Source organism: Mobula birostris, chromosome 4, assembly GCF_030028105.1.
Source record: "Mobula birostris isolate sMobBir1 chromosome 4, sMobBir1.hap1, whole genome shotgun sequence".
NCBI lineage: Eukaryota > Metazoa > Chordata > Chondrichthyes > Myliobatiformes > Myliobatidae > Mobula > Mobula birostris.
Genome location: NC_092373.1, coordinates 122,493,610 through 122,507,534, shown reverse-complemented (window position 1 = coordinate 122,507,534; position 13,925 = coordinate 122,493,610). Strand labels below are relative to the sequence as shown.

The 13,925-nt window shown below is 37.5% G+C and overlaps 1 protein-coding gene across 6 annotated transcripts in view; it reads right to left on the bottom strand.

The window, feature by feature from the left end:
- Positions 1-840: 840 nt before the first annotated feature.
- Positions 841-13,925, bottom strand: part of rapgef2b (Rap guanine nucleotide exchange factor 2b) — a 388,703-nt gene continuing 375,618 nt past the window's right edge. For 5 of the 6 annotated variants that reach the window (XM_072256006.1, XM_072256007.1, XM_072256010.1 and 2 more), the window contains 2 exons: positions 12,521-12,596; positions 841-2,463 (listed from right to left, as the gene is read on the bottom strand). In XM_072256006.1, coding sequence (XP_072112107.1) covers positions 2,457-2,463; positions 12,521-12,596 — 83 coding nt within the window. In that variant the 3' untranslated portion in view covers positions 841-2,456. The remainder of the gene's footprint in view (positions 2,464-12,520; positions 12,597-13,925) is intronic. The other variant, XM_072256009.1, reaches the window with a different exon arrangement.

The window sequence follows — 13,925 nt, the reverse complement described above, 5'->3', positions numbered from 1 at the left end:
AGAAGGGAGAGAGAGAGAATGAATAAGAGAGTGAGAGTGTGTGTGCGTAGATATAAAGGAATCGACCTATGCATTTCCTCATCTTAACATGATTTACATGTGTTTGACGCAACACCTAAGTAAACCTTAAGCAGGAAATTTAAGATAAAACAGAAATAATTTTGAGGGCTGGATTAAGCAACTTGAGATTCAGAAAAAGGATTTGCAAGTTATCATGAACTTTATCGTAATATTAAACAATAAACCACCAATACTCATGAATAGTTCAGAAAAAAACACACAAAAAGGCAAGAAAAAGAGGAAGGTGGGTTGGGGAGAGATAACTGTGGCAGAAACCAGCACCAAGAAATTGCAGAGGGAGAAAATTATGAGCTAAAATTATGGGGTCAACATTACATATTTGGCATGCTTTATTTTCAACATTTCAGTAATGTTTTTACCAATAGCATGTTAAATTCTTGAATTAATTATTTGCATTAACTGTAGCTTTGTTTGTAATCTTTAAGAATGGAGTCAAACTTTTGTTCATCACCCAGGTCCCAGTAGGAGTAACATGACCTCCACCCAAAAATTAATTGATAAAATTGTATCTATTAAGTAATGTTTTGTAAACTTCAGCTTTAATAGTAATGCACTTCAACTTTTCCTGAAAAATATCTCTCCCATCCTGTTAACATAAGTTCTAAGAAAATACAAAACCTCTAAAGAAATATTTCCACCTCTGAATGTCCTCGAGTTACTTCCCCCTATAGTTTTTGAAGACTCCAGTCATACCTTGAGATTAACAACCATATTCCATTTTGTAATTTAGCCAAACTCAAAAATAAACAAAAGCACTTTTGAATTATATTTATTCTCCAGCTTTGTATAAACTGGACGTAGAGGCATAAACATTGTACATTTCTACCATTTTCAACAAAAATATAACCATTATGTACAATTATTGTATTAAAAATACAAAAGAGATACAGACTCCACCAATTGTCTTTCTAAAAGACATACAGGTACAAGTAGTATCAAAAGTATGAGGAAATCACCAGTTAATCATACATTTTGCACTTAACATCACAGATTTGTTGAAATGAGATTAGCATTTCTATGTTCTACGATTACGGTTAAGTTTATATTATTTGTGCAACTCTTCAATATATCTATTATTTATCTTTGTCTGCCTATATGCACACAATGACATTGACTGTAGAATGACATTGACAAATTATGCATAATACAGTTAAATTACAAATGCATAAATGACAACATGAAGTATTTGGAAATAAGGAGGGTCTAAACTATGATTTGATGACTGTTAAATAAAGGACTGATGTTTAAAATACAGTGAAAACACTGCAGTCTTCAATTGAACCAAAGTTTATTTACTGATCAATATGATCAGCTGAGCTCAATGGAAACAAAAATACAAGAAACAGATCTAAGAAAGCAGTTCCATATATTTGTGTACTACTCAGACTGGCAGCCTTCACTACAAGGAGTCTGCAGAATGGCAACAAAAATACTGCTACCAATTCAGTCATTTTGAAGGTTTAAATAGCAGCAGAGGGTGGTTTGCTTTGAAGTCTCAACCTTCATTATAGATATACAGTGATATTCCAAGAAGCATAAGTTAATTTCCTTGTACATACTGCAGATTTCAAAGGCTGGAAAAAAGAAATCAAGGCTTTTCTATACGAAGCCTTGCGACCCTATCATCAAATAGGTGGGCACCACGATTTTGTCAAAAGGAAGAACTAGCCAGCATGATTCTATGATACAGGGTGCCATCCAGTTCAATTATTTAAAATACTAATTCAAAATCCTACAATCAAAAAATATAAATTATGTGTAAAATAATACTGTAACTGTGGAGATCTAGTGTTTGTTGTTCTGTAAGCAGTATTTAATCAAAAGTCAACATAAATTAAAAACTTGTCTTGATCTCTGTGCCCAAAAGTAAAGTGAATATCACATGTTCAAAAATTTGCTGAAATACAAAATCATGCGTGATTTGCTTGACTTTTTTTTTAAAAAGTCTTTTTGTTGTTTAAACGACTATGTGCCGCAATGGCAAAAAAAACAGCAAAATAATTCAAAATGTTCTAGGCTGATTAAAGAATGCATCAAGAGCAGCTCCATAGTCAATGTAATCAAACTGAAATTCTGAGCACAGTTCATGGTGGGTGGTGACAGGACTAGTCTGTTGAATAAGCTCTGTGCATTAAAAGCAACACAGTTCCAAAGTGCCAGGACAGTTTCTTCACAGTATTCCACATGCGGGGATAAAAGTCCCATGCTGCTTTAAGGCAGGGAAAGAGGCAAGTGGCATTGGGAATTCCATTCAAAAGATTTCCAAGGCTCCTACATCTGGATGATCTGTTGTGCTGTCCAAAATGTAGCTTGCATGAAGTGATATAAACATAAGAAAGCGGGAAGCAAAACTTGGTCAAACTGCAGAAACTTGCTCATCTTCTATGGGGAAAAAAACAATCAAATTAAAATTTGCTTAATAAAGTATACATGTCTACAAATAGTAAAAGATCTAAAAAAAGATACTATGTGCTTAAATTACCATTAGTACTTTGTATAAATTAGTTTTTAGTGATGAATATGGTAAATAATATCACCCAAAAAAATTGTCTGGAATTATCTTGCAATTAACCTTACAACTTGAATTGATGCATAATGCAACTATCCTTCAGGAAAAGTAACTGAGAAATGAATGTACCATTCAGAAAATAAGCATATCATATCACACTTTTTTACTGAATACCAGATGTTGGCCAATCTTGTGCTGAAATACTTTTCCCAATGAGCAACATCAACAAACAACTACCTTCTGTGGTTCTCCTCAAACGAAAGCATTCTTGACAAACCACAAATTGACCATAAGTAACCAAAGGAGAAACTGAATCAGCAACAATCTTTTTGTCCACATCACTAATTGTAGAGTTCTGATTTGTAACATAAAAGACTAGCATAACAAATAAATCATGAGCTACTACATGCTCCTAATAAACGCATTAAATGTTAAAAAATGTGTTGTACAAGTTCTTAACAGTAGTAAGTGGTAATTTAAGATGGATATGGAAAAAAAATCCTTAAGGCAAATGTAAATACTGATGCCTACCAGGAATGCCAATTTATCATTTAAAATAATCAAATTAAACTGTTGGGTTTGCCCTGTGATTATAATTGCCTAATACAGGGGTCCCCAACATTTTATGCACCCCGGACCGGTTTAATATTGACAATATTCTTGCAGACCGGCCGACCAGAGGTGGGGGTGTTCAAGTAGGGTTAAACTCACTTCAACATGTCTTTTACAGTTAGGGTTGCCAACTTTCTCACTCCCAAATAAGGGACAAAAATAGCAGTCAAATCCTGGGACACTTTACCCCAGGAAAGACTACCATGACCATGAAGCCTTGCACAGGCACATGTGTGCGCATGCGTGATGTGTGCATGTAATGTGCGCATGCGCGTAAATGCCGAATTTTTCTCCCCAGTCGCTTTTTCCTTCATCTTCCCAACTATACTGTACATATATTATTTCTACTTTATATAGGCTGTATATTTATCGTATCATTCCTGCTTTTACTATATGTTAGTGTTATGTGTTATTTGGTATGATTTGGTAGGTTATTTTTTTGGGTCTGGGAATGCACAAAAATTTTTCACACATAAATTAATGGTAATTGCTTCTTCGCTTTACGCCATTTCGGCACGAAAGGTTTCATAGGAACGCTCTGCCTTAGCAGCAGAAATACAGGACAAACCAGTTTAGTCCAATATACGGGATGTCCCAGCAAATATGGGACAGTTGGCAACCCTATGTTCAAGTTCAACAGTGCCTGACAGGGAATGAGGAAAGGTGCAGCTGACTCATATCCTTTCCTCGCGGCCCGGTGGTTGGGGGCCGCTGGCCTAATATTCTACCAGTATTTCTTCCAATTTTTTGAGAACTAGAAAATTGACAGGATTAAGTGTCATAATTTCTTTCACACCCACAAACTCCTTCAGTCGTCCCCAACCAGAAGCTCTAGGTGAACTATGAGATCCACAATTTACTGAGGGCCAGATCAAGGGTGCTCAAGTGCGGTGACCAGAAAGTTACAAGAAGTCCAGGTACGATCTCTGGAAAGCCATCTCACAGGCGGAGTGGCAATTCTGGACTAAACTTGAAACAATGAAGGATGCTCAACAGTTGTGGCAGGGCTTGAATACTATGATGTCTTATAGGTAAAATCAAACAACACAGACAACAATAGGGTTTTGCTTCCAAATGAACTCAATGCCTTCTATACTTGCTTTGACCGTCACAGCATGGAGGAACTACGCAGCCGCTGATGATCATGTAATTTCAGTCTAAGGTTGACATCTGAGCAACCTTCAGGAGGGTGAATCCACGAAAAGCCTCCGGCCCAGACGGGATACCTGGCCAAGTACTAAGTCCCTGTGTTGATCAACTGGCTGGAGTGTTCACTAAGATCTTCAACCTCTCTTTGGCAGTCTGAGGTACCCACCTACTTCAAACAGACTTCATTTATACTGAAGTATAAGTATAAGAAGAAAGTGGTGAGTGTCTCAATGACTACCATTCAGCAGCACTTATATCCACAGTGATAAAATGTTTTCAGAGGTTGATGATGAAACACATCAACTCCTGCCTGAGAAGTGGCTTAGATTGGTTCCAATTTGCCTACCAGGGCAACAGGTCCACAGCTGAAGACATCTCATTGGCTCTTCCATCAATCCTCAAACACCTGGACAGCAAAGATGCATACAAGAGGATGCTCTTTATCAACTACAACTCTACATTCAATACTATCATCCCCTGAAAACTAATCAATTAGCATGAAGACCTTGTCTTCAATGCCTCCCTGTGCAATTGGATCCTTGACTTCCTAACTTGCAGACCCCAGTCAGTTTAGATTGGCAGCATCTCCTTCACAATCTCTGCGAACACAGGTTGTAGCTCCACTCAATTTACACTTATAACTGTGTGGCTATGCACAGCTCCAATGCCATATTTAAGCTTGCCGATGACACCACTATCATAGACTAAATCAAAGGTGGTGATGAATCAGCATACAGGAAGGAGATTGAAAATCTGGCTAAACGGAGCCACAGCAACAACCACTTACTCAATACTAGCAAGACCAAGGAGCTGATCCAGCTTACTACATTACCACACATATCCTTGATATAGATGACACACAACAACTAAATCAGCATTGATCCTGATGGCATACCACTAGTTACAAGCCTTCAGTCAGAGAGGCAACCATCTGCTACCTGACTCTGGCTAAGTGGTACCACAACAGCAACATCTTCCTCAATGTCAGCAAGAACAAGGAGCTAATTATTGACTTCAGGCGGAGGAAACCAGAGATTCCTGAGCCACAACACGAGGAATCCTGCAGATGCTGGAAATACAAGCAACACACATCAAAGTTGCTGGTGTACGCAGCAGGCCAGGCAGCATCTCTAGGAAGAGGTACAGTCGACATTTTGGGCCGAGACCCTTCGTCAGGACTAACTGAAGGAAGAGCTAGTAAGAGATTTGAAAGTGGGAGGGGGCCCTCCCACTTTGTATTTGCAGAGTTTGTTGTCTTTTGCACACTGATTGAACACCCAAGTTGGCACGGTCTTACATTGATTCTATTATGGTTATTATTCTATTATGGATTTATTGTGTATGCCCACAAGAAAATGAATCTCCAGGTTGTATACGGTGACACATATGTACTTGCATAATAAATTTACCTTGTACGTTGAACTATAAATAATGTTGGCATAAGCTCCACTTACATGGAGCTTATGAAAACCTTCCATTTTAATTTATGGCAATGAAGTGGAATAAGAGACAATTTCAAGGAATTTTACTTTTTGCATTCTTTGTCATTGTATAGAGTCTAGAATTGTTCAATTACAGTACATTTAATGGACTACTCTGCAAAGGCTTGAGACACACAATGCAGATTTGGAATTCTGTTTTAAGAGAAACCATATATTTAAGTTATGGCCACACAAGACTAAAAGTGCCTAATAAAATTGAAAAATGCTGGAAATAATCAGCAGGTCAGGCAGCATCTATGAGGAGTTAATAATTCAAAGACACATCATCAGAATTCCAATTCACTGAAAAAAAACCACCATCATGTGAAACCTGGAAATAAAATCTCAACAAAATGTTATGAATAATATAGATTGAGATTGCTGGTTTTTCAGCCTCCAGAGAGGTGTCCACCCTATCGCTCTCTTATGGGGGTGGCATTGCGCAATTGTGGCGAATGAAGATTTAAAATGGACAGAGGGGTCTGGACTATATACAGATATACTTGTCTGGTTGTATATTTACTAATATGTGTCTGTATGTGTGAGGACTGGTCCTCAAAACCACGGATTCGCCTGGCGGGAGTTGAGCATCAGGGCAAGGACTGGGGCTCAAAGCCATGGCACTACCTAGCAGATGTCGGGGATCAGTTGACAGATGATACCGGTGGGCTGGGGGTCTGGATACACACACACATTCTGAGTTGTTGTATTTTACTGATACAGTTTATTGACTTGTAAGTGCGAGAACTGAGCATCAAGCCATGGTGTTGTGGGCAAGGACTCTATTCTGTGATTGTGATCTTGTGTGTGCTTACTGTGAGTGACTGTTGGTGTGTCTTTGCACCTTGACCCCGTCGTAACGCTGTCTCATTTGGTTGCATTCATGAGTATTCATATATGGTTAAATGACAATTAAACGAATTGAAGTAACTTGTACTAAAATAGCTGTGTCTATCTTTGAAAAAAAATCATTAAGACTTGACATTATGGTCCTAAAGCTTTAGGTGAGGAACTGCTTGGCGCATCTTAATGATTCTACTGTATTCCATCGCAATAAACTTGGTGCAAAGAACCAGGAGGCCAGCTTTCATTAAAAATTTCTCAGGACTTTACAACCTTCATTGTCTTAACCTAAATGAATGTTTTCATTCAGTAGCATTTAAATTGTATTTATGCTTGAGTTATAGCTGTATGAAACAAGAAAACAAGTTTCAAAGAAGGAGCTTTTTTTTAAAAAATGCTGCATCAGCAGGGTAAGGAGCTTGTTAATTTCAGATAAGCATCACGATGAGGAGGGGAAGATGCTGATTGAAAACAGCAAAGCTGTAGTGAAGCTGTAATTTTGGGAGACACTTTCTACTTGGACTTCAGCAAGTCCACTGACAAGATTCTATGTGGTAAGCAGGTCCAGAGGTTAGGATTCCTGGGATTGAGGGAGCTCAAATTAGATATAAAATTGACTTGATAGTAGTAGAAGGGTGGTTTCTCATCACATTGGAGACCTGTAACTAACAGTGTACCACAGGGATCAGTGCTGAGTCCTTTATTACTCACCATACACGTTAATGATTTACAAGAGAAGGTTGGTGGTTATGATGAGTAAGCTTGCAGATGATACTAAAATGTGATCTCATAGGCAGCAAAGAAAGTCATCATAGAGGATCTTGATCAGCTAGGTAAAACAACTAAAAAAAAAAAGTATGTCACATCCGGAGTTTTCCAGTTAGCAAGCGGACAATTTCTTTTCACGCTGCTCTGACGTATTGGGAAATCATGTACGAGGCAAGTTACAGCAGTGGTTTGCCATTGCCTTCTGCCGGGTGGGTTTCCAAAGAGATCACCAGCTCTTAACCCAGCACGGATGGAAAGTGTGCAAGGGTGCCAGCTGGAATCAAACTTGGGACCTCTCGCCCCGAAGTCCAGCGCTGATGCCACTACGCCACCAGCCGACTAAGGATTGGCAAATCATAAACAAGGAGATTCTGCAGATGTTGGAAATCCAGAGTAACACATACAAAATGCTGGAGGAACTGAGCAGGTCAGGCAGCATCTATGGAAAAGAATAAACAATGTTTCACACTGAGACCCTTCATCAGGATTGGAAAGTAGAATAAGAAAGTGGGGGAAGGGGAAGAGGAGCAGGTGTGGAGAGGAGAAAAGAGGGGAGCCAGAGAGGGGAATGGAAGAAGAAGAAAGGCGGAGAGGGAAAAATTACTAGCAGTAAGAGAAATCGATGTTCATGCCATCAGGTTGGAGGCTACCCAGACAGAATATGAACTGCTGCTCCTCCAAGCTGAGTGGTCTTATCATGACAATAGAGGAGACCACGAACCAATGAGTTGGAATGGGAGTGGAGACTGGAATTAAAATGTTTGGCTTCAGTGAAATCCTGCTTGTTGCGGTGGAGTAAAGGTGCTCTACAAAGTGCCCCCCCCCCCAATCTAAGTCGGACATAGATGAGGCTGCATCAGGAGCACTGGATTCAGTGAGTAAGCGACTCCAACAGATTTTCCATGATTAACTATTTCAAGAGTTGGGAAGTCTATTGTACTATTTGTAGTCTTTTTTTTGTATATGTTTATTAACAATAAGGTAATTCCAATCGCTTTGTATCACTATTGTTATTATGTTTATGAACTTGAAAATTAATAAAAGGATTAAAAAGGGAAAGAAAGACTCCAACAGAGTTTCAAGTGAAGTGCTGCATCATCTGGAAGAAGAGTTTGGGGCCCCTCTCCCTCTGGCTTCACTTATCCCCTCACCCTACCTTCTTACTCTGGCTCCTTTCCCCTTACTTTCCAGTCCTGATGAAGGGTCTCAGCCTGAAATGACTGTTTATTCCTTACCACAGATGTTTCCTGACCTACTGAGCTCCTTGAAGATTGGCAGACGGTGCCCATCCAGATAAGTGCAAGGTGATCTACTCTGATCTACTGTGAATGCTTGCAAGAAACTTAATTTCAAGGCAATATATTATGCCATTTAGGTACTTTGATAATAATTTATTTGAACTTATGAGTATAGCAGTTGGATATGATGTATTTATATAAATTATTGGTGAGACTGCAATGTTGTGTGCAGTGCAGATCGCCATGTCATTAAGACAGAGGGTGTGGAAAACATTCACAGAAATATGACCTGGACTGGAGAGTCTGAGTTGTAGGGAGACTGGCACACCGATAGCGGAGGTAGTCACTGTCATTTTTACAAGGCAGTGAAATCTAAAACTAAAGTGCAGGTGGTCAGTGAGAAGGGGGTCTGAGAGGCAAGATTTTCTGACAAAGATAGAGAATTACAGCTTCTTAAAGACATTTGAACAAAACATGAATAGAAAAGTTTTATATAAGTAAATGGATGGATGAGCTGGGCAGAAGAGCCTGTTTCTGTGCTGTATAACAATGAATCCCTATCAATATGGTGTCAAGGAAAGCAAACATCCAAGCAGGATTGCTGAAAGCTGTGCAAGAAAGATAATTAGCATATTACTTGCAAAACTCAAGTCATCCCACTGTTTTTACTCTTGTCCGCTAGGCTTTATCCTACCAGAGCATGGGGCAAATGAGGATAAACAATTTAAAAAGATGGGTCTAATTATATACTATATCATTTTATAGAAATATCAGCTAGGGAGATTAATAAATATGTATTGTGGTATGAAATGAAGAACTACAATTCAAAAGCTATGTTTCTGTTAATCCAGATCACTGACTTCACTGAAGTCAAAGCTTTATAGAGATGCAGAAACTGGCCCTGAGCTAGACCCATTTGCCTGCATTTGGTCCATATCCCTCTCAACTTTTCTCATTCATGTATCTGTTTAAAACGCCTTCTAAAAGTTAAGTTAAACTTCTGATATTCTGCCTGGGTAGCCTCCAACCTGATGGCATGAATATCAATTTCTCCTTCTGGTAAATATACTTCTTCTATTCCCCACTCTGGTCTCTTACCTCATATTATTCCCCCTGCATATACTCCCCCCTTCCCTTTCTCCTATGGTCCACTCCCTTCTCCCATCAGATTCCTTTCTCTCCAGTCTCAGCCTGAAACATCAACTGTTTGTTTATTTCTATAGATGAGGCTGACCTGTTAAGTTCCTCCAAAGTTCTGTGTGTGTTAAACTCTATTTGCTATTATTATCAATTTGTTTTATAGAAAGATGTATCAACACCCTGAAACACAAAACATAGGATTTAAAGGAAGAAACTTAAGATATTTAACCATATTCCATGATTTAATAGGAATGTAGTTGATTTGTATCTTAGCCCCATTTGCCTGTTGATCAATAATTACATACATTACAAAATAAAATATACTAACATCAATTTTGAAAATTTCACTTAAACCAGAATGCACTATTTTGAAAGGATGGAATTCTAGATGTCCACTGTCCTTTGTGTAGAAAATGCTCCTATATTTCACTTGAACATCTGAACTTTCATTTAAAAGTTACTGACATTGCACGTATGATATAAAGGTATATCGACTAACTTAAAACTCTAAAAGTTGACCCATTATGATTTCTTTTCTTATATGTGGATTAATGGAGGGCTTTCAAAGTTTGGGTTTTGAACAGTCAGGTGGTTGTCTTCCTTCACATGCAGATTGCATCTGCAGAATTTAAAGGTTGAAATTCCCAGTTTTCAAGCTTTGGATGTCGATGCAGAGCACCTTCAAGTGGAGGTGAAAATTGGAAGGCATCATTGCCCTTTTCTAGCATTATATTCATTTGGCTTAGTTGCGCAAAATTAATTGCCTGACATCAGACTCCTGTAACAAACATTCCATACCAAACCGGGAAGTGATTATCTGATTGCCAGATGGACAGGAAAGATTCAATGATGTGTTCAAAGTCTAATTCCAATTAACTCTTGGGAATCTCTAACACATGACCCACTCAATGTGGACAAGTAACATTCAAGCCAATTAAAATATTGAGTCTAGGTAATAGAAGCATGCAGATACTCTGTTTAAAAGTCAGAAGTAGCACACTAACTCACAAACCACCTACCAGGTTAGGATAAATTAGATTAAGTAAACTGCAATACTTATATTAAAATGTAGATGTAGTAGACATTGAGGGGCACATTACATAACTCTCAAGGAACAAGCATTCCTTTTGAGAAACAGTCTCAATAAGAAAAATAGCTCATGGCTAACTGAAGTTAAGGATGATATTTCATTAAAATGCTCGTACAATTTCAAAAAATATTATTAGTTCTGAGGACTAGGAATTTTTTTTTTTAAAAACAAAGACTAAAAAATTGATGAGTAAAAATTAATGAATAAAAATTAGGACAAAATTCTTGAATGAATTGTATGACTTCCTACCAATATGCAAGGTGGAATAGAGTAGTAAAGAAGAACAAGGACTTTAGAACCTGTGATTGGGCCCAAAAAAATTGAGAACAAGGCTAAAGCAGAATGTTTTTAAAAATGAAAAAATAGTTCAGTTGTATCTTTGCAGCCAAAATTACAATGGGAATACCAAAAACTGTAGTTAACTAAAAAGCTAAACAGAGTGAAAAAAATATTAAACATTACAAACTCTAACATAGGCTTACACATGCCTTGAATTTGGCTGCCGAGGATGATAATTAATATGATGCATTGATGTCATTTTTGAAGTTCACTGGATTCAGGAAATGCCCCCCCCCCATGCATTGCTAAACTGCAAAATGCAACATTTTAAGAAGAACAGCACAGTGAGAGAGGGGCATGTTGATCAGAAAAGTATAGCATGATTAAGCAGTGCCAACGAGGTTCAGTGAAACAAAAATAGTGCTCAGGAAATTTATATACCCTGCAGGATAGACAAAGGGGGCACAGAACATTGGCATCACATTAAACTGCAAACAATACAATACTTGCAGAAGCAAGGCAAGCAGCTAATAATTGTGGAATATATAGACAACAACAGTAAAAACAGGAGAAAGGAACATATTGTCCACAATGAACATGAGAAGCTAGACCACACATAAAGCAGAGCCTTAGATGTAATAATCTACATGAGCCTTGCAAACTGGCAAAAGATGAAAGAAAACTTCATGTTTGGTTCAAAGACGGATGTAACAGGTTTGTGCTTCAGTTCATTGTTACAGGTGTCAAGACTGGGGAAAGTATGAAATGTATCTCTGGGGAGCTAATAATGGAAAACAAGGTGGTGGTAAATCAATTTTGCAAGGGTATTTGCTACAGAAGATGCATTCATCACACCAGAAATATTGGTAGAATGTTGAGTACTTTTAAGGCAGAGGTAGAGATTCACGATAATCAACACCATAATCAACAAAGTAAAAATTAACAAAAGGGTAAAATCGGATCAGGTATATTCTTACTGAAAATCGAGGAGCTGAGTGTCTATTCTTGGTCCTGATGTATGGCTGTAAGGGAAGGAGACTCTAACATTCATACTTCAGCAAACCTAAGTTCAGGAAAAAGTAGCACTGTACTGAAATGAGGGAATACCGCACCTCAATGTTGTTCAAATTCATGAAATGTGTTACTGATGGTTAAAATTAATTCAAAGAATAGTTGAAAGGAGATTAAATTTGTAAAGATATAATTTGAAGATTATGTTTGGCTAAACTGAGCACCTTGCATTTCACAAAAAAAGACCCAAATGATTTGGCTCTGCTCTCTCAATTGTTTCAACTAAAATTGTTTCTTGTTTCCTAAATGTTCTCTTTACCTTTTTGCTCTTTGCTTTCTGCTTTCCACTTCATGTTCTTTTTTAAATTTGTCAACTCTCTTTTTGTTTTCTGTTCCTGGTAGCATGTGAGCATAAGAGAGAAAACGAGAGAGAGACATTACATACAAGGAGATTAAGACTAACAAGGAGCGAACTTGACACCACACAGCACATAAGAACAACAGACAAAGAAAGAGATGGAGGAGCAACTATGCCAAAATAAATTAAGCAAATTTCAGCCATACATAAGACAGATTGCTAACATTATCTTGAAGAAAGTTTTAAAGTTAAACTCTTAAGTGTGTTGAAACACAGACCAAATAAAATGTATTAACATAAAACTGCATGAGAGGGAAAAGAAAGAAAAAGCATGTTTTGCACACTAAATGTGAAAATGCAAAGATGCATGTGCCAGAATACAAAGACCATACAAATACATAACAGAACACAAAGATGTAAGCATACAAAAGATGGCAATAGAGAAGGGCAAACAAACTGGGTGGAACAGCTCAAAGAAAACAGAAGGTGCAAATTGCAAAACAGTTAAAGATTAAGTGCTGTTCACAGGTCTCTTAAAAGTATCATACATTATTTTATACTTATCACCTCTGATATCAGAATTTATTTGCCATCTGGTCATTGTTTAAAAATAAGGGCTAAATCAATTAAGACACATATGAAGAAATATGTCTCCTCTGAGCATTGTGTGCCGATTGGACACTTCCTCAAAGGGCATTGGTAGCAGAATGTTAAGAGTAGTAAGCAAAGGATGGTCAACAGATAGCATGGTAACACATGAATACAGAGTTGAGATTCTAATCTGATCAGCAATAAATGAAACGAGTGTAGTGGTTAACTCTTAATCCATACATTTATTAATGACATCTTCTTACATTGCAATTGACTAGCACTCAAAACAGAAACATTTTCCTGTTTTGATGTTTATCAATTGGTTTACTCCATTTACTTTTAAATTGAAGGGAGATGACTTTGCCTCAGTGGGAGTTAGTCCCTTCATTCTGGTTAAATTAATATTGAAAAAAAATCTGTGCTTCTATTTCCATAAAATATGGTAAAAATTACAGTTTTATCAGTTCAGCAAATGCATGAATCTTTACACACTCAAGGCTAAAACTAAATTTGTAAAAAAGTAAAAAAAAAATTCAAGGATTGAAGGAGATGTACAAAAACATGACTACGAAGTGAATGTGAAAAGATAAAGTAAAATATTTAAAGAAAAAACAGTAGACACACTATCTTCCAAATTACAAACATGCATGCAAACATATTTATTTCCATCAGCTTGTGGCAACTATTTAACTCTTTGCTTATCAAGTTCTCATTAACCCATGACTTAGAAATATTTAAAAGAGTTCCAAAGACTTATGTCGCTCACAAAAATATC